The sequence below is a fragment of the Hyalella azteca genome, unplaced genomic scaffold, assembly GCF_000764305.2.
Source record: "Hyalella azteca isolate HAZT.00-mixed unplaced genomic scaffold, Hazt_2.0.2 contig11116, whole genome shotgun sequence".
Classification (NCBI taxonomy): domain Eukaryota; kingdom Metazoa; phylum Arthropoda; class Malacostraca; order Amphipoda; family Hyalellidae; genus Hyalella; species Hyalella azteca.
In genome coordinates, this window is record NW_025941125.1 from 12,768 (window position 1) to 32,956 (window position 20,189).

A 20,189-nucleotide genomic window follows, 5' to 3' on the forward strand; every position below is an offset into this window, starting at 1 on the left:
CACTACCGCACCTCGACATGCTGCAGAGTGCAGCCACTACCGCACCTCGACATGCTGCAGAGTGCAGCCACTACCGCACCTCGACATGCTGCAGAGTGCAGCCACNGAAGTGACTGTGGAAAGCCCAGCCCACACCTGTGTTGCCACTGCCATCGATGCTGAGGACGCTGCCTTCATTGAGGACTGCATTGAGCCTTCACTCTCTATCCACGAGGAGAGCAGCGCAGCCTATGTGGCAGGGTGGTTGGAGATGAAGTGCGCGGAACAGCTGAACTTCAACGAGGAGGATGAACAGGTGCCCACAGAAATAAGTGCCTTCATCAATGAAGTTTCTCGAGGCTCTCTCACAATCCCCCATCAATCCACCTTTGACCTTGTGCGGTGTGGACTGGCCTTCATCAGCAAGGCCAGGCACAGGGCCTGCTGCTGCAAGAGACTTATGATGGTTCTGCAAGTGATGGAAGACTACAATAACCTCAACACTTGCTACAAGCTAAAAAAACACCTAGCAAATGTGCTTCTTAGTGGTTTGCATAACTTGGAGAGGGATCAGCAAACAAATGCAGTACTCTTTCAGACGTCAATCAAAAAGGCGCGCTTGTCAGATTAACCCTTCATTTGGTAAGCCAATGCTTTTCTTAATCCTTATGTTTTGTTTCTGATTTATTTTTTTCCAAATTTGTTTGTGTGTTTGTTTGCTTGACTAACCCCAATAATGCCAGACGCCAGGCGGAGCAGCCACTAGATTGCCAATTTTAAAGTCTTAGGTATGGTCATACTGGCCGGGATTCGAACCCACGACCTCCTGCTGGTATATTTCAACAAATTCATACATGTACTAGTTTAAAATGTTGTTAGTCATGTTATATAGTTTATTACAAGCACTACATCCACAGGTTGCTCTGTGGGCATGGTATCGCATGTTTACTCCTTTAATATGATTTTTTACATTGTAATACTATTGTATGAAACAATTATGGGCATATCATTTGTTGATGCCACTAAAACAACAGCATTTTCATAGTGTAGGCGATCGCCTCTGCTAGCAGAGGCTGGACATAGGCTATGCATGTCCTGTGTGTAGTAGTCCTTGGTATATTAGTGATATATCATTCTAAATAAAAGAAAGTGATACATATTTACAATAAACAAACCCGACTTGAAAACCGACTCTTGCAGTGCCTTAAACTGAAAACTTCTTAAATGTAATTAAATGTTTTTCTATCGCTGTAAATATAACCTTATTGTTCGTGCCATTGATCACGTTCATCGTTTTAAACTCACGAACCAATTTCTTGTCGATTCCACGGACTTCCTAACCTTTCTGCAATTAAAATTTAATTTGATAATTCAACTTCGAAATTTAACTCACGTTATTGTCATTATTTGGAACAGCATCATTGAAAACGCAAAAATGTGTCATTCGTAAAACTCATTGAAGTCACCGATAATAGAAGGGATATATTCACAGTATGGTTTATGCTTAAAACAGTTCAGCTAATATTGACGAAAAATTTGTGTCTCTTTGACGGAAAACCAGGACGTTTCTTGTTAAAATTTTTTAATTGAAGGATTTATAGTTTCAGAACTCTAAAGTTTCTAGTCTATTTACATATAACACAAAATATCTACATGAATGTTCATATTTACCGGTGATTATTTCTGTATGTAAAATGTTCAAACAGCAAAAGAAAAACACAGAATCAAAGTTTGTTTCCCATTGGCGTACCTACTGTCAAAATATCTGACTAATGAACCCTAATCAACCCTCATAATTTAAAATTATGTCGTATAATCAAGACTTTAAAGCAAGAAGTTCCAACTTTTTTAACACGTTGAGAGAGACACGACCCAGCGGTGGGTTGCAGGGTCTTCTTTCGGGACAAATTCCGCCATTTAGTTTTTTATTATTTAGTTATTTTATATTATTTAGTTATTTTATTCATGAATTTTTGTCCACTTATTTAGTGGACAAAAATTCATGATATCGGTACTACATCATTAAATTTTAAAAGGAATTTAAAAGCAAAGAAAACGCCAAGAAAATTCACCATATCGATATTGAAAACGTTTCGGAGTCCAGCTCCATCATCAGTTCGACTAAACTACAATGAATAAAATCACTTCAAAAGTCAAAATTCAAAGACAGATTATTGAGACGATTATGCCGAATAAATATTTATTAAGTAATTATAAAACAGTATTCAAAATATGGCCCAATTTGATTGATGCTATAAGAGGCATGCTGCTATTGATGTTATATACGTGTCGTGGGTGACTGCAGGTTATATACTTTATTGCGCTCTAGAAATATCTTGAAAATTGATTGCATAAACTCTTCTGATCTTAATTCTTTTCATGGTACGGCTTAATAGAATATGACAACTCAGTAGAATATAACAGAAAATAAATATTCTTCCCCCCCATGTAGAATTCAATCACTTTTTACTACAGGCTACTACTAGCAGCGATTCATCACTGGAACAGGTGAATAAAATTTTGATTTGTAAATATTTTCAGCCATTTTAAATTGGAATTTGGGAAGATTCATCTCTGCTGAAGTGTTTAGGAGAATCCCATCAGTCATCGGCAATGCCAGCAAAATTTTGTCGCCTGACGGTCGTCTATTACTTTCATATCAGTCCAGAGACAATGCCAGGGCTTCTTTATGGTTAATTCAAAGGACAAAGGAGCGTCAGTTCTCAAGATAATATCACTGCGGAGATATTCGTACTAGGAATTGACTGCTGCTATCGATGAGCATAGATTTGTTTCTTTGTGTCCTAGGAGGCACAATGGAAACCCTGCACTCGACAGCCTGTTAAGACGCTGTTACACCTGAGAATGAGCTCGTTCAGTCACGAGTCCGAAAGCATTGCATGGTTTCTGTCGTCGACTAACGACTGTTTCCACTATTTTTACGATAAAAACAGCATCCCAAGTTCCTAGACACTCGAACTGCTGCGCTGTAGCATTTCGGTCCCAGGCCTGAGAACCCCTTTCCGGTGAACTCAGAAAGTGTTTGAAAGGAGATGGTTTCCCTTGGAAAAATTAATACATATAGTTCTTGATACAAAAATTAAAATTATTTTAATTACTAAGTTAGGCACTACGTTTTTAAAATTAGTAGAGAGATTTCACTCATGCTTGTGCTCTAATTTTGTACAGCCACTACAAATCAATGCTGAAAAAGTTACATTTAGAGAAGAAAATCCATTAGAATTCAAGGGTACTTATTTTGCTGACGATTGTGATATATTTATCCCCATATGTTCAAGCCTGGACTGCGGCAGTGGTTTGACCCAGCCTCGTGAAGAAACATTGATAAAACGTGTAGTGATAATGTCACTAGATTGCTTGAATCGCATATTCAAGTTATGAGGTGTAGTTATGATATAATATATAAATTATGATAGTTATGATATATCTAATTCTGTTTCACTACGGTAAAAATTACTTCATGGGTATCAACAGTGGTTGTGGGGACTCCATTACGCACTTCCATTCACAGTAGACATTATCGCAGCCCTTGATGCACATGGAGGAGTGTAATCAACAGCCTTTCCCGTGGCCACGCCAGACGCTTCACGGGCGCTGGCCGATGCAGAGGACCACAGAACAGGTTTTGGTTACATGTGACCTGGGAAATATTCACGAAGTTCTTGCCGGGCCCAAATAATGTTTATTCAGAAAAGGTCATCCTCGGGATGCACGGCGGTCTTCCAATAACAACACATGACTTCCTTACCTGTATCGCTTCATAGCTATCGCTAAGCCATCTTTGCCATTTGAATCCTGAACTTCTGAGAGGAGTTATCGATCAACAAATGTATCATATGAGCATTATTTATTTTATTTTCAATTGGTTGTTTTATTTGAATAGAATTGATTATGTTGTTAAGGCTTGGTCTTTTGTTATTATCTTTCCTCCCGTTATGGTTCTGTCCTAAATTGTAATTCATCCGTGACGAATAGAATAGCACTTTCTCGTAAAGAGAATTCGAATAACGGGTTATTTTCATTCTTCGAGTGAAGAAATGACTCAAATAATGAAAAGTGAAATTAAATATAATTGATAGTTTTCTGCCCTACAGTTGACCAGTATAGCCTTAGATATTCAATTCTTCAACAGTGGAGAACAACTGATATCATATGTGTCATTATTGTGCATAGCATATTACAGCTGAAACCCTTAAGTGATTTTGCAATTGGCAGCAGCAATATTTTCCAAGTCATTTTACAAGCATTTTAAGGTCAACAGATGATCTCATTTGCCATAAGGCATTCATTACGCAAATAAAGTTCAAAGAGCTTATGATTAGATTATTTCTTGAGTGAAGGACAGTTTGAAGTGTTGTTAATACCTCCTTTCCCTCAACGTTACCGCTATAAAACTGGAGACGACTCGCTGTTACCTCCATACCCGATCTGGCTGGAGTGGGAGAGGTGTAACAGCCAAGGTGTCGCGTAGTGAGACACTCGGTTGTTCTTGTCAGGAGCTGCTCAAATTTGTGTAGTGGTTGTAACAATGGTAAGTTTTCCTTGATAGGTTTTTACTTCTAAATGTTTTTTTCATTGAGATTGCTGAATAAATATTGACTTTCGCACGAAATTGAAGTCCTCTCTCCCCTATTTTTACAACGCTTCTCTTTAACATTACTTCTTGTTTGTTTGTTTATTTGTCTGCTACAAATTTTATAATCGATGTGTAATACACTTCTACATGTCCAATCGACCTGAAATTTTGCATACTTGCGTGAAGTCGTAAACAATGCATGAATCAATTTACAGAATAAATAATTTAAAAAAAAGAAAAATATATAAATTAGAAAAAAACGTTAAAAAAATAATTTTTCTATATATTTGAAAATAAAGAAAGAAATTAATTGTACATTAGTAACATCGGAGACACTGGCTTCTTTAGAAGTGTTGTCTTTAAGAAGTAATTTTTAAACGCATATTATTATTATTACTTCTTTTTTCTTTGTTATTACGTGTTCATTTTAAACTGAACGCCAACAACATAAAAGACGTGTAAAAATGGCACTGCTCTGACTAGTTTTTTGAGTCTTTCAGGCAGTTAAATTTTTTCGGTCACGGAATCGGGGTTTTCTCCAACTTACTTTCAACTTGTAGACAAGAACTAAGAGGTTAGCGTGTAGCCTACATGCGTGATATGTATATATTTTATAAAGACATATTTGAAAAGATGATAACTTCATCACATCAGACATGATTTTGAGTCGTAAAGATTGAAAGAAGCCAATTTCGCATTCATTTCAGTTCTACGTATAGTTGCAGTCAATTGCGTCAGCGATACCAGGCCAATTGTATTTACCAAGAAAAAAATGAACAAAAAAGTAAAAGAAAAAATATCTTTGCTCAAAATAGCAAATAAATAATGAATTATACATAAATTGAAGACATAAACATAAATTATATGACAAAATTATGTCAGAATTTAACAGACATAATTGATACTTTAATTATTTTAATTTAATTTTTAATTTAACGGACATAACAGACATTTCAACATAAAACAGAAGACCTAATTATACTACATAAATTGAAATATGTATTCGAGAAACGAGTACTTAACAAATTTATATTTTAGTAAGTCTCTTAATAGGCAAAATTGTCTACTCGTAGTGCAAAACTGAATATTTTTTCTTTATCAAGCCATAAAAGACTTTACCGGTCAGGCATTAAAGTAATTTATATATAAGAGAGGCGAAGGCATTTAAACTGCAATTTACAATATGATTGCGACTGAAGATGCTATTAAGTATCTTTAGCATCGTTAAAAAAACTTTGGTTCGTAATTTACAGTGGTAAGACTTCGGGCGACAGAAATTTTTTTACGCGCAATGCGAAGTTCATGAGACGACAAACTGTATTAATAATAACAAGTTTTGGTAACATTTTCTGACAGGATTACTTGGATTTACGAAAAAGCATCTCAAAATTCATACATGGTCAAAGAACCAGCTCACTCTCGGTTGTTTCCTAAGCATTACCCCCGAAGGTAATTTCCGAGTCGTATTATTGATTGCAAGTTGGCTAACATCCATGTCTGCATTGAAGCTAAACTTTTGTCCATTATCACATCCAAACGTGTTCATTTAATGTTATTTCGCAACTGATGTTCGCTATTTATCAGCAATCGGCATAAAATTACGAAATGTCGAAATTAATTTGTCAGATGTTTACGCAGAAAAATCGTATCACGATAACCTGCGTATTCATATTATGGGTAAATGATATAAACATGTTTTGACCTTCACTCGTCGATCGCTGCGGATCCCTTTTCCTCGCGCGCATCCGAAGTCACCCAAGCGCCGTCGCCGCGGGGGCTCGCAGACGTCAGGCATATGGTCTCCATGGACAGCTTTTTCATCGGCCAGATAAAGAAAGCAAGTTGGGTGCCCAACTCAGTGGCTGCGAGGAAAGCTAGCCAAGGATGAAAGTGAAAGGCTCTGGATTTTCAATGCATGGATCGTGTTCCAACATTAGTCCGCTTGTTTGCAAGCACAGGACGCGGTAGCAATAAACATAGAAGTAAAGTATGAGACGTTCTGTCCACGCCTACCTCAGGGCAGTATCTGGTCACATTACCTTTTGTATTTTGTCAAAATCTATTGAATCGATGGTGATCACTGCCTTACAGACTGTAATGCAGATTAATCTTGGACGTTTAATATGTAATTATACTCGTATATCACAGGCTACAAATTGACGATGTGACCGCAAAGGATTTGCATAAAAGTTAAAGGGCAGTTCCTTTGTTCAAAGTTGCTAGAACTTACATTCTCACAGAATCTCCGACAGAAGTGGTGCGATTAAATAGGGTACGGTAGCGTGAACTGCATGTCCATGACAGGGCAAGATAAATGAGCTCAATTGTCGTCGTCTGGGATAGAACACGGCTCAACCGCCTTCCGCGTACGGCAGTCGTTCGTCTTACGTCATGCCGCATGACGAGCTTTAAGTGAGAAAAGAACAAATTTAATGAGGCTCTCCCAGCGAAAGTGAAAGATGAATGGTATCTAGGCTACCGCATTACATAATGCCCCTCATGATACGATCTGTTAGAGTACCTGCTTATGTAGGGCATGGATGACTTTGAATACTGTTCAAATTAGCCTCGCTTGTACATATTTCTTTACGCCTATAAGAAAATTAACTCAGAATTGAACGCAAGAAAAGGGAGAAGAAAATTTGGGATTGGCTTAGGAAAACTCTTTCCCCGATCTGATACGGTTTGACTTGTGGGCGGAGTGTCACGATGTCGTCCTTCTTCTCTGTCAGATTTAGCAACGTAAGCCAGCGTTCATTCTGGCGTGGAACCGACTTACCCTCCATCATACGGCAACATTCACAGTGTGTCCTCTACTACAGTTCTTGATAATTAAATGACTTGTACGAACACATTTACATGTAAACGGAAGGAAGATTGAAATTACCAACGTTAAAATTTTCGCTTACTTTCTGTCATAGAATATGCGTTTAAAAATTACATTTTAAAGACAATACCTCTATGGAATCCAGTGTCTCCAATGTTACACACGTATTTCTGTTTTTATTTTTCATTACTAACAAATAATTTTCAACTTTTTGATATTAAAAAAAATTTACATTTTCAAAATTATTCATTCTGTCAATTGATTCATGCATTGTCTCCGACTTTACGCAAGTGTGCAAAATTTCAGATCGATTGGACAGGTAGAAGTGGTTTAAATATCGATTATAAGATTTGTAGCAGACAGACAAACAAACAAACAACAAGAATTGAAGTTAAAGATAAGTGCTCTAAAAATACAGAGGAAAATTGCTGTCATCCCTTACAATAGTTTCATAAAGTTAAAAATGTGGAAGTTTTACAGAGATTTTTTCTGAGCACGAGGTGTTTGTGGGGGATATTACTCAGGTTTATGTAATGTAGAAAAATTCGTGCGCTATAGTGAACATTCCTTCATTGGATAAAGTCATCAAATAATGATGAAATTAATGAAAATACTGGTTACATTTTTTTACTCAACTGTTAGAAGGTCGCCTTATAATAATTATTCCTGACGTTGTAAATACCTATGCAACTATTTATGGCGAAAACATGTTTATAATAAAAAGTAAAAATGTCATATTTTTTCTTTTAGGGATAATTGGATCTTGTAATCAAATTTTGAACTAAAATATTGCTGATTTTGTTCGTATGACCTCAGATGTTGAGACCAGGCTTGATCTAATCTCACTTCTCCGATTGGGTCAAGACGTAGAAAGGGTGATTTGTTCTCAATAAGAATTCGCTTCTCTTTAACCTTTCACGTCTGTTGCTTGAGAAACTTAAAGCATCTTATTCTGATTTCTGGTGTCAAAATTTATACACTAACTATTGACTAGTTGACAAAAATTATATTATTTAAATGATAAATATTTCTGAGGAGAGTTTGTCGTATAAAAGCAAGGATTCGCGTAGAATACAATTTACTCGTGAACTTCAATTATTTGCATCACGCATAAGAAAATGTAATAAACACACTGAATCCTTAACCTTTAGCTCAAAAGGCCATTTGTTTAACCTACTCTGGTGCTGCATGATTATCGTATGCATGCAAATCGCACATGTCGCCGATATCTTGGGAGCAAGGAGCGTAGTCCCAGACGTAATATAGGGTCTATAGTTAGACGTAATATAGGGTCTGATGTCAGACGTAATATAGGGTCTAATGTCAGACGTAATACAGGGTTTAATGTCAGACGTAATACAGGGTCTAATGTCAGACGTAATATAGGGTCTAATGTCAGACGTAATACAGGGTCTAATGTCAGACGTAATACAGGGTCTAATGTCAGACGTAATATAGGGTCTAATGTCAGACGTAATATAGGGTCTGATGTCAGACGTAATATAGGGTCTGATGTCAGACGTAATAGAAAGTCTAAGGTCAGACGTAATATAGGGTCTAATGTCAGACATAATATATGGTTTAATGTCAGACGTAATGTACGGTCTAATGTCAAACGTAATATAGGGTCTAATGTCAGTCGTAATATAGGGTCAAATGTCAGGCATAATATAGGGTCTATTGATAGACGTAATATAAGGTGTAATGTCATACGTAATATAGGGTCTAATGTCAGGCGTAATATAGGGTCTATAGTTAGACGTAATATAAGGTGTAATGTCAGACATAACATATAGGGTCTAATGTAGAAAAAGTGCGACCTTCCCAGCCTTTCTTCCACGGACACTACAATCGAATTTTTGTAACGAATTCCACGCAAGGATTGAAACATACAAAATTAGTAAAAAATATCTTGAGGATGACAAATAAAAATCAGAATGCAGGTATAGCCTCAATTTAATTTACTGATTACATTATTTAAAAGTTACGCATGAATGTACCAGACCGAGTATTTTTCTTACAAAGATTTCCACAGAACCTTATCTTTATTTATACCTTGATAAACGAGGTCATTTCTGACATGATTAACTAATAATTATTCTGCCATGATTAACTTTTCCAAATAACATTTTTGCTGTGGAATATAAATTGAAAATCAAGATTTAAGGCCCCTCTTCATTCGGTATGCAATATAATTTCAGCTTGATATTAATTACATTTTTTAGCATAAATTATCTCGAAAACATTTGTTACTTTACATTTTAATTATTAGTGACTTCATGCAAGTTGCGGGTCAATGTCCACGAGAGCTAGGCCATCTGATCTGCGCTCCCATTTTTTTTGCTGACAGTTATTAATCATAGCTGATTAGCTCGTACTTACTCGACTCATATTTACATTACGTCGACACACGCAGTATATCAGAGCCGGACAGATTTGTCTGAAGATAACGTTAATTTAATGGTGCATCTCTTTTAATCTAACATAATAATTTACATAATAAAAAATTCTTTCTGTAATAATAATAATAGTTAATTTTCAAGATTACATTTAACAGCTTGCTCTTTGAAATTGTGAAACTTCACAATTTCATGCTAAACTTCATGCTAAAATCTGCAATGTATAGTTCCCTAATACTAGTGGACGTTTTCAAATAACGGAGGATAAACAGAGTGTTATTGTGTTTTTCTTCCTGTGTAACTCTCAGTATTTAATCATTTGTCTGCGATACTTTAATTCCCCCATTTCATTGTATATGTCTTACATGTTATATAATTTGTTCCGCATGTTGAGCAACCAAAGAAACCTTAACTTTCTAATTAACGCAACAGGGCAATTTGTTCTTATTTCTACCCAGCGATATTTCAAATTAAAAGAACATGCGCCTGGGTTTAGATAAATAGTGAATGAAATGAACCTGCCATCATATGGGGAGCCCACAAGCGAGACTACTTTCTCTGGCAACAGATGTCGCGCATCCTTTTCCTTAATGTTCCCACATCCAAGATCTTGTAGATGCGTCTCGAAAAGTTTCTTATATTTAAAATAACGTCACTTTAAACTTCTTAGATTTAAAACAACGTCACTTTAAACTTTTCATTGTTTGATGAAGCCTGAACACAAAGTGCGGAGACATGCTTGCACTACATACGTAATGTTAGAAGAAATAACCACACCTATCGTATATGTTCGCGTTTCAAACGAAAAATATACAATAAAATCGGATTTAAATGGTGTAATTACATAATAATATTTTTGAATCAATTTGAAACTTTGCTGTATCGTCACAATTGTTCGGAGGAGTGACGCAGTTTATTTTAAAATCAGGACAGGTACTCTAACTGACTGTAGCCAGCAGTTACAGTTGAAAAATAATGGAAATTGTATAATTTAATTCTATAAAATTGTTATTGTTTATCTAATTTAAATGAAAATTTCTCTGCTAAATGGAAGCTCATATGAATGGATCTAATGGACGTACACGCAACGCTACAGAGCCAGTATTTTGTACAAGTGATTCCGGCATATATGAAGTAAAACTGTAATTTCGTTTATCTTTGTCGAACGCATGGCCGCAGAAAGAAGTCTTTGAAGGATATCCAGCCTGTCTACCGATAGCAACTACGCATACATAACTAAATGAGCGCCTTTCACTTTGCGCCTGGAGTTAAACACTGAGAAAAATCTGTCTGTACCTGCGAAACTGGAATGAAAACCGGTTAGCTTTAAGCAATCTCTAACAACGGAAGGGTGGGGCAGAGCTACCTACAAATCACTGTTTGAACTATTTACTGTTATTAAACTATTTAAACCTAAATATCTGAGTTGGTATCGCAAATTATTCATAATATTACAACACATAACATACTAAAAGCTGAGTGCAATGAAAGAAACGTTTGTGATGTCTTTTGATAATTTCAAAATAACTTGAATCCGTGAAATTTCTTGCATAACTACTTATTACTTTTATTCATGAAAATAAATTCAACTGTTAAGCTCGATAAGTTTTAATCGTCAGATTTTTACTGTATTAATATATTTAGTATATTAATATTAACATGAATATTTAAGTTTGCGTTGGAATTAATTTCTAAAGGCAAAATTTTGTTGCAGGCAAGTAACACGCCTATCATAATAGTTTCAGGTGATGTGATTTCATTGCTATTAAGAATAATTTCCTTCCACAGATGACGCTGATTTTGCTATCGGTGGTATCGTGGCTGGCTCATACGACTACAGCACAGTCGTATAAAGTTCCCAGTTACGCACCCGCGCGGCCTTACCACTTCGAGTACGAAATATCAGACGACAAGAGTGGAGACTACCACGGCCACAAAGAGACACAAAACGAGGATGGTTCAGTTACGGGTTCTTATTTTCTATTGTCTCCAGATGGGCTTTGGCGACAGACCAAGTACAGCGACCAAGGCTATGGCTTTCAAGCCGTCACGAACACATTCCCATACGACACACCTCCCAAACAACGCGCAGGAACTACTTACACTGTTTTCCAGTCAGCCGGGAGTGACTTTGAGCCTTTGCCAAACGATGTACTAGGACGACCAGCAGTAAGCGGAGCGTTCGATATTGGGAAAATAAAAAAGCCTTCTCAAGCTCCAGCCCAGCCACTTCTGCCACGACCTGGGTTTGGAAGCGGGTTTCCTCCCAGTCCTGTGGGGAGCGGTGCTCCCCTTCCAATTTTCGGTGGAAATAATGCTGCAGGAGTTAGCCTTGAAGAATCTGGGCCAAATCTTGGGGCAGGTTTCGCTACTGGGCAAAATGTTGTTCCGCCAGCACTCCTCGGTCAAAAGGTTAACGTTGGTTTTGGCGCGAATGGGGCAGGGCAAGAACCTTTTTCCCAATCGTCGGGCTTTTCAAAGTTTTCCCCAAACTCTCATGGACCCGCACAAAACATTTTATCTGGCCAAGGCATAGGAGTGCCCCTTCTAAAGCCAAACAGTCCCCCAGCATTCAATTCTGAAAATGAATTCCAGACAGGCCCATTGGGTGATTTCAATCAAGGCTTAGCAAATCAGAACAACCAGGACGCCTTCAACTCCGGTGTTGGCTTAGGATTTGATGGTAGTGGTGCTGGTGGCTTTCCACAATTTCAAAGTGGGACGGGAGAAGCTCAAGGTACGTTTGGAGGTTCTCCACTTCCTCTTGATTTTGGTGGCGTGAGAGGTTCCCACCCACCAAACAAAAACCAGATAGGAAACTTAGGCGATATTACGGGAAATGCCTTCGCACAAAACCAGCAGCCTAACAACTTTGGAACTCAATTACAACTTAACCAACAAAACCCTTCCTTCAACCAAAATATACAAGCTGGTTCTGCAGACTTTGAGGCACAAGGTCCATTACCAGGGCAGAATTTTCTGCCTCCTCTCAGTGGGACTTTCGGTGGACCACAGTCAAGCCTCGGGCGGCCTCTTTCGGCAACCTCAAGTCAAGTTCCAATTGGAAGCGCTCAAAACAGTTTCTTGACCTCAGGTACGCCCGAAACAGCTCTAAATCAGCAAGGAGTTGGTGGAAATTTCAATGCTAATTCATTCAATGGAAATATTCCCGATTCCAACGGGAATGCCCCGTTTGGTCAAACTGGCCCATCAATATTTACTCAACAGTCAAATGGACAATTTGGAAATTTTCCTGGTAACAACATAAATCCTGGAGTTGGCTTACCTTTTCCAGGGAATCAGGGACCCAACAGCGCTCAATTTTTTAATGGTCAGCCATCTGGCCTCCCAGGACAATTTCAATTTGGACCTCAAGGAGATACCGGTAATTTTGGAGAGAATCCAGGTTTTAACCCTGCGGCAGATCTTGGGCCAGGATTCGATAATAGTCTCACCCCTGGAAATCAAGGCCCTAACAATGCACCATTCTTCAATGGCCAACCTTCAAACTCTCCAGGCGGATTCCAGCCTGGATCTCAAGGAGGTGTCGGCAGTTTTGGAGGGAACCAAGGTTTAAACCCTGCGGCCGAGCTAGGAACAGGATTACCATTTGAGAACAGTGTAGCTCCTGGAAATCTGGGTCCTAACAATGCTCCCTTCTTCAATGGTCAGGCAAATGGCTTTCCGGGCGAATTCGAGCTTGGACCTCAAGATGCCGGCAGTTTCGGAGGGAACCAAGGTTTAGACCCTGCGGCCGAGCTCGGGACAGGATTACCACTTGATAATAGTCTAGCTCTTGGAAATCAAAGACCAAACAATGGGCCTTCCTTTAATGGTCAGTCTTCTCGCTTACCAGGAGAATTTCCTCCTGGACCGCAGTTAGGTGGCAGCAGTTTTGGAGGCAACCAAGGTTTCAACCCTGATGCTGGGCTCGGACCCAGACCAGGAGGCCAAGGAAACAGTTTTGGTTCTGCTGGTTTTACAGAGAACTTGGGGACAAATCAATTTCAACAAAGCAATTCTGAGTTTGGCCCTGGGTTTGATACCGATTTTGTAGGTGGTCAGAATGGCAATTTTGGAGCGAGTCCTCCCATTGGATCAATACCCATTGGGACAGACCTCACACAAAATCCAAATTTAGGCAATAATTTTCAGTTTGCCCAATCACAATTTGGAGCCAGTCCAGGTCTCCCGTCAGGAGGGGTTGGCATAAATGATCCACGGGTTGGTCCCCAAGGACCTTTAAATTCCTTTTCTCCCAGAAATCGTCGAACAAAGGCCTCATCGAACAAACGATCCACTACGAAACAAAAAGTCACCCGTGAAGCTGATTTCAAGTTAAACACTGACTCATCAGCCAAAGTGCAGGATAATCCAAAATCTTCACCGCAAGACTCTGCAAAAACATTGAGAAGTTCGCGAAAAACACAAGCGCCAGATAGCCGCCCTAGCGCGTCTAGTCAACGCATCAGTCGTGTACGAAACAATAGGGATCCCAAGAATCTGGTGTTCCCGAAAGCTACAGGAGTAACAGGACAAACCGATTCGGGAGACAATTTTCCTAAAGGATTTTCTGATTTTGATTTCACTTCTTCTCGCAGTTTCAATGCGAAAGCATGAACGAACCATGTCAAAAATGTTTAAACGCAATAAAGGTTAGGACTTAGGCATGAATGATCGAAAATGGAGAAGCAAATTTATTACGGCACTTTCCGTCTGAACACTTGTGAAAATCCATTTGCTGCCGTAATAAGTAAAATCAAAATGCGCGTTCAGGTTAAAACAAACTGTTTTTAGAGCATTTATTTCTCAACTCATTTACGAATCGAACGAATCATGGGAAATTTTGTCTATAAACGGAGACAATTTTTGACTGACGGCGTTTTATAATGTAGCATATGAGCTTTGAATAATTTATTTCATTTTAAAGTCCTGAGATGTGATTCATTTTTCAGGCTAAGGGTATGTTACTTCGTGCATGCGACTCGATTGATCACATATGAAGGAGAGATTCTAAGAATTTTCATGCTTTTCATCGTGGTATACAAATGAGTAAAGTGTAGCCACGGATTATTACATTATCTTCAACTTCCTCTGCTGTTAAAGCAAAAGGCATGAATCTCCACTTGATACTAGTTATCCTTCTTCCGATTTTATTCGTTATTAAATTTCAAGTTATTGCATTTGCTTGGATAAATGTTCTGTAATTCACTGTGTGACCTTTAAGTCGAAAGATAAATAATTATTAAGTTTTGAAGCGAACAAATTGCGCACGATTTTTATTGATACTATGAAGGCTCCGAACGACGAGCGAACATTTGTTGTATTTAAAGCAATAGCTTCCGACGTCATTGCTAAATTATAAAATAAACTGAAATTTGGAAACAAAATTTGATTATCCTATCGATAACAAAACCGGAGACTCGGCAACTCCCTATGATGTCTTACTTTATTGCATTAATACCAAATTATACATGATGGCCCACGAACTCGCAGACCAAGAATTTTTTAACGGGAGTATTTATTTGTGCCAAAATATAAACAAGATATTCCTTGCGTCAGCACACATCTTTCACGACGCGTATCATGAAGCGATAATGAAACTTGAGAGCGACACTATCACGTGATCACGACTTCGCTATAAGATAATTTGCGTACAATAAACTTTCAAGCAGTCCAAGCAGTGTAGTCTCTTGGCAGAGGCGTTCGCGAAAGGAAAGTATCCGTATAGACATTATTTCTGCGTCTGATAAGCTAAAAGATTCAAATGTCAATAACAATTCGCAAGGCACAAATGGGAGACTGTCCCAAAATTATTGACATGGTTCAAGACCTGATCAATTACAGCGATATGTCTTTCAAACAACCAATTGATGCTAAAAGTAAGTCAAGCCATTAACACTTAAAAATTTGCATCATTTTATCGTTTGATTTGCAGTATCAAACCAACAACAAAAACAATATTCACCGTTTTACTTCGCGACAAATTCCCCCTTGTTTCATCGAAAAGGATTAGTCTTCTTCCTAAGTCAATTGAATTTCTAATCTAGACTCACTATATTAGTTTCCTGAACAAGGATTTGACCTAAACAATATTAAAAGTGCTTAAAAATTTCTTAGTCTGAATCTGTACAAGAGAACCGATCGACATAAGCAGTTATTGATGTTCCTCATCAGTTAATGATGTTCCTTGTCATTTGAAAGAAATTGGCGCTGTATTATATAGTTAAAAAGGATTTACTTGCAATATCCTAAATACACCAGAAGTTATTCATTGTTGCTCGCATCTCAGCATTGGAGTACGAAGTTATTATCTGCTCTCAATTATCTCTTAATCCGCTCCATTTCTTTTAATACACGTCGTAGACAACCTAATATTTTTTGGTAGATTTTATGCAGATTAATAACATTGCTATGCCAACAAACAGCCCTTCACTATTTGACTTCATTCTTCAGCTCTAGAAGAGGACGGTTTTGGAGAACGAATCTATTACCGATGCCTAGTAGCTGAGGACAAGTCGGCCAAAGAAGGAGGCGAGTTCCGTAGACTTGTAGGATACGTCCTATACCACTTGAGGTTCTCGTGGAGCGGCCGCGCCGCTTGCTTGGAGGACTTGTACGTCTCTCCTGCTTACCGGTCTCATGGCATCGGTACCGGACTCTGGAAGGCCATGCTCCAGGTTTGAGGCACGAAAACTGTTTGTAATAGAGCTGAGAAATAATTAATGCTTCTAATAGTATTTTAAAATAGATAAACAACGGATGGCAACTAAATTATTACCAGTAAGCTATTCCAGCAGTAGTATAATCAACATTAATCACATTTTTCGTGATCAAATACATAGAGGTTCATTACAGATTTTATTACTGTCCGTTGGGCGAACTGTTTTCTAGGATACCATTCTCGAAGGAGCCTCCAGTTGCACGTTTTCAGTGCTGAAATGGAACGCACCGAGCCTGGCTTTTTACAAGAGCAAAGGAGCCGTAGACCTCACGGCTTGCAGAGGTTATATGGCCTATTCATTCGATGCCGACGCAATGCGAACCATCGCAACAACTGACGTGTGAGAAAATGCACACTACCCTGAAGGGCGATTCTATATTTCTCTGTTTATATTCCCCCCGTTACTGTTTATATTAGTCATTGTGGTTTTTTTCCAAGAGTCATTCAAAGATTAGACTAATTAATTGCGTGAATTTCACGAAAAATTTATGAGTCTATGACCCTCTACCGTGAATACAGGAGACGACAAAAATTAGCTCAAATTTTTTAATTATTATTCAAATATTCAATTATTCATTATTAGTGCTCATATTCAATCACTCGGTGAGTATTCCTGATATTTGAAGCGATTGGCCGTACTCGCCGCCTTTCCCCTTGAGGCAAGTTTAAAGGTAATTCATTTCTGATGATAATTACGTTGATGACATAATTCACTTGTTTCTTGCAGAAACAGCAACGTCGTGATAACTGATGTTGTCGGTGACCATATACCTGCTATCGCAGCAGCTTATCGAAACATGGCCAAGGAATTGGAGGGAATAGTAGAAATGCAAATTACGGAGGAGGGTGAGCTGATATATATCAGTGAATAACAATATTTTTAACATATTGATCATAACATAATATATTGATCTCGGCGCTGAAGTGTAGGCCTGATGTGGCCTGTCGTCGATTCTTTTCCTTTTCGTGCCTTGTTCACAGAAGGTCTAATATCGTTTCATTTCACCGGATATTTTCATGACTGACGATAGTTTGAAGTAGCTACTAGACTCCCACCGGGTTCGATATGGTGCTAGGCATTTCAAATCTGAACATATATTTTTTTCCATAGCTTTATCTAGTCAGTTCTTGAACGCGTTCATACTTGGAGCGCCAACGATGTCATTGGGGAGGCTGTTCCACATGTCGGTGATTCGAAGCGAGAAGAAATTTTGTCGCGTGGAGAAGTTGCAGAGCAGTTTTTTTTAGCTTATAGCCGTGGCCCCTGGTGTTGATTCTTGTTTCAAATTCTGGTAATCCTTCGGGGACCTTGTATAGACCATGAGTATACTTGTATACTTCAATGAGGTCCCCACGCAGATGTCGATAACTGAGACTTGGAAGCTTCATAATCTTCAATCTTTCTTCATAGGACTTGCCCTTCAAGCCTGGAATTATCCTTGTTTACAATATTTTTGCCCGTTCTAATCAAGCAGAGGTTCCCAATGATGGAGGTGTGTACTAAGGGAGTGATAGGGAGGGTAACACCAAAAAGTTGAAAGTTTAGCAAATAAAAATTGGCTAGTTGGAGATAATAGCAAGAAGATAGGTGCCTTAAAATATTTAGATCAATAAAAATTATATGAGCCACCATTGATGGGTCTTGATACAATCATTCTTCAACTAATTTCTTTAGATTAAACAAAAAAATCTTACGTAATCTTTTGTCTCGTGTCTGCAACTAATGCGGTCAATCACTATGATGATTTTCCGGCAATAAAGTGCAAGACCGAGCGACCTACTGAACTTTGATAATCGAATTCAGAACATTAAATGAATATTCATCCTGCATTGCACGTCCTAACAGACTAGCCAATGTCCAAGAGAGCTTCAATTGAATGGCATCACTTGCAACACTCTAGTGACAGGCTGGCACCTGAAACCACAAAGTCAAGACTTCCTCCACAAACATAATACTTCAGACAAAAATCATGAAGATGCGCATTGTTCAACTACAGAACATACGAAAACAGGGAGTCTTCCCTCTCTGATTTACCCAAATAAATGTATCTTGACAAAACTTTTCGGAATGATTATGGTGATTATTAGCAATGCAAAATCCATAATTTTGCACATTAATATTTTTCAAAATATTTGGTTACCGGCAATTTATTTAACCTCCTCATTCAATGGAATATTAAAAAATCATTACACAGCCTAGATGCAGAAGTATATATTATAACCTAAATTACAAATGTGATTTCGATGCATCGATCAAACCTGACAAGGACCTCGACGCTCCGCCAGAGCTGTCTGCGGCTGTGACGAGTTCCCGTGCGTGGTGTGAGTTGCTGCTGGCCACATCCGCGTCAGGGGAGTTACTGGGCTTCCTACTTTATAGCGTCTCCTACAGCACTGTGGATGGCGCCCATTTCTACATCAACGATCTCTACGTCGAGCCGAAACACAGAAGGAATAAAATAGCTTCATCATTGTTGAGTAAACTCATGCAGGTGATGAGTTCTACCTAACTGAGCACTCAAGTTCAGAATGCTTTTAGGGATTAAAATATATATATTATTTAGGAATATTCAGAGGGAATAGGAAATATTTATTGTACGTATATACTGCTATAAAACTATACAAATTATTTCATAGTTGTGTACGCCGCATTTCATTAATTTAAGAGCCATACGAGCATCAAACCGGATATTCATTATCATTCTTCGTAGTTTCAAAATACGACAACTAACATCTATATTTATTTGACTGGTGTTGTACCAGGTCTTTTTAAGTACTGAATTTAATTTTGAAAATCAACACCCCACATGTAATGGCATGGTGTTGCAGAGAAGCGAGGCGCTGAGGTGGCATTTCTGCGACATGGTGGTGGCGGCAGGGCAGGAGGCGGCGCTCGAGTTCTTCAGGCATCACCAGGCGGTGAACCTCAGCGAGGCGGAAGGCTGGGTCCACATGATGCTCGAGCGCCAGCACATGGAGGCTCTTGTGGACTCTTAATTAAAATTTCTGGGCAAAAATTATTGCCAACCGTAATTTGTGCAATTGTTAAATGTTCGTTTTGCAGCATTTTCCTACATCATACCTGTTGATATAATAAGCTTATGGTTCGCTTTTCTTCTTACTATGCACAGATTGCAAATAAATGGTTAGAAAAGTAATAAAAAATTCATATTGCAGTTGCAGTTGACCTGCTTCATGAAGGATTCCCGTAGTAACGACTAACGATTCAACCTCGTCCGAGGTCTGGCGGTTCTGAAAAAGAGCCTTATGGAATATGGGAGCTCACTGTCTTCACGTTTACTAATATTAATACGACGAATGCTTAATTAATTTGACTGATGTGCTAATGCAGCCATCGTTCTACCCTCTACTGCATTAGCAGGAGTCTTGCTCCCTTACAGTGACATCTAAACTATGCTAGTTTCGTTCAACCATGTATACTGCCGTATATATGTACAGCTTGAATTTTTGTGAAGGTATGTGTGAATTAATTATAAAAATGGGTTCGCTTGTTGTGTTTGCACAGATTACAATGGAAGTTTTCTTTTTTGGATACTTATTTTTATTTATTGTGCATTATTCAGCATTGCATTTCTTTCCTTTAACTATTAATGTGAAATAAATAAAAATTGTATGATTATAAATGTATATATGGTTACCTAT

At 38.3% G+C, this 20,189-nt stretch overlaps 2 protein-coding genes across 2 annotated transcripts; both read left to right on the forward strand.

The window, feature by feature from the left end:
* Positions 1-4,436: 4,436 nt before the first annotated feature.
* Positions 4,437-15,186, forward strand: LOC108683293 (collagen alpha-1(V) chain-like). The gene is made up of 2 exons (XM_018172594.2): positions 4,437-4,531; positions 11,591-15,186. Exons 1-2 carry the CDS (start codon positions 4,529-4,531, stop codon positions 14,420-14,422), a joined length of 2,835 nt encoding a protein of 944 aa, XP_018028083.1. The 5' UTR covers positions 4,437-4,528; the 3' UTR covers positions 14,423-15,186.
* A 313-nt stretch (positions 15,187-15,499) lies between these two features.
* On the forward strand, positions 15,500-19,523 carry LOC125178583 (thialysine N-epsilon-acetyltransferase-like). The gene is made up of 5 exons (XM_047882719.1): positions 15,500-15,684; positions 16,259-16,482; positions 16,697-16,864; positions 18,794-19,018; positions 19,356-19,523. The coding sequence occupies exons 1-5, from the start codon at positions 15,570-15,572 to the stop codon at positions 19,521-19,523; spliced, it is 900 nt and encodes a 299-aa protein (XP_047738675.1). The 5' UTR covers positions 15,500-15,569.
* Positions 19,524-20,189: the final 666 nt, after the last annotated feature.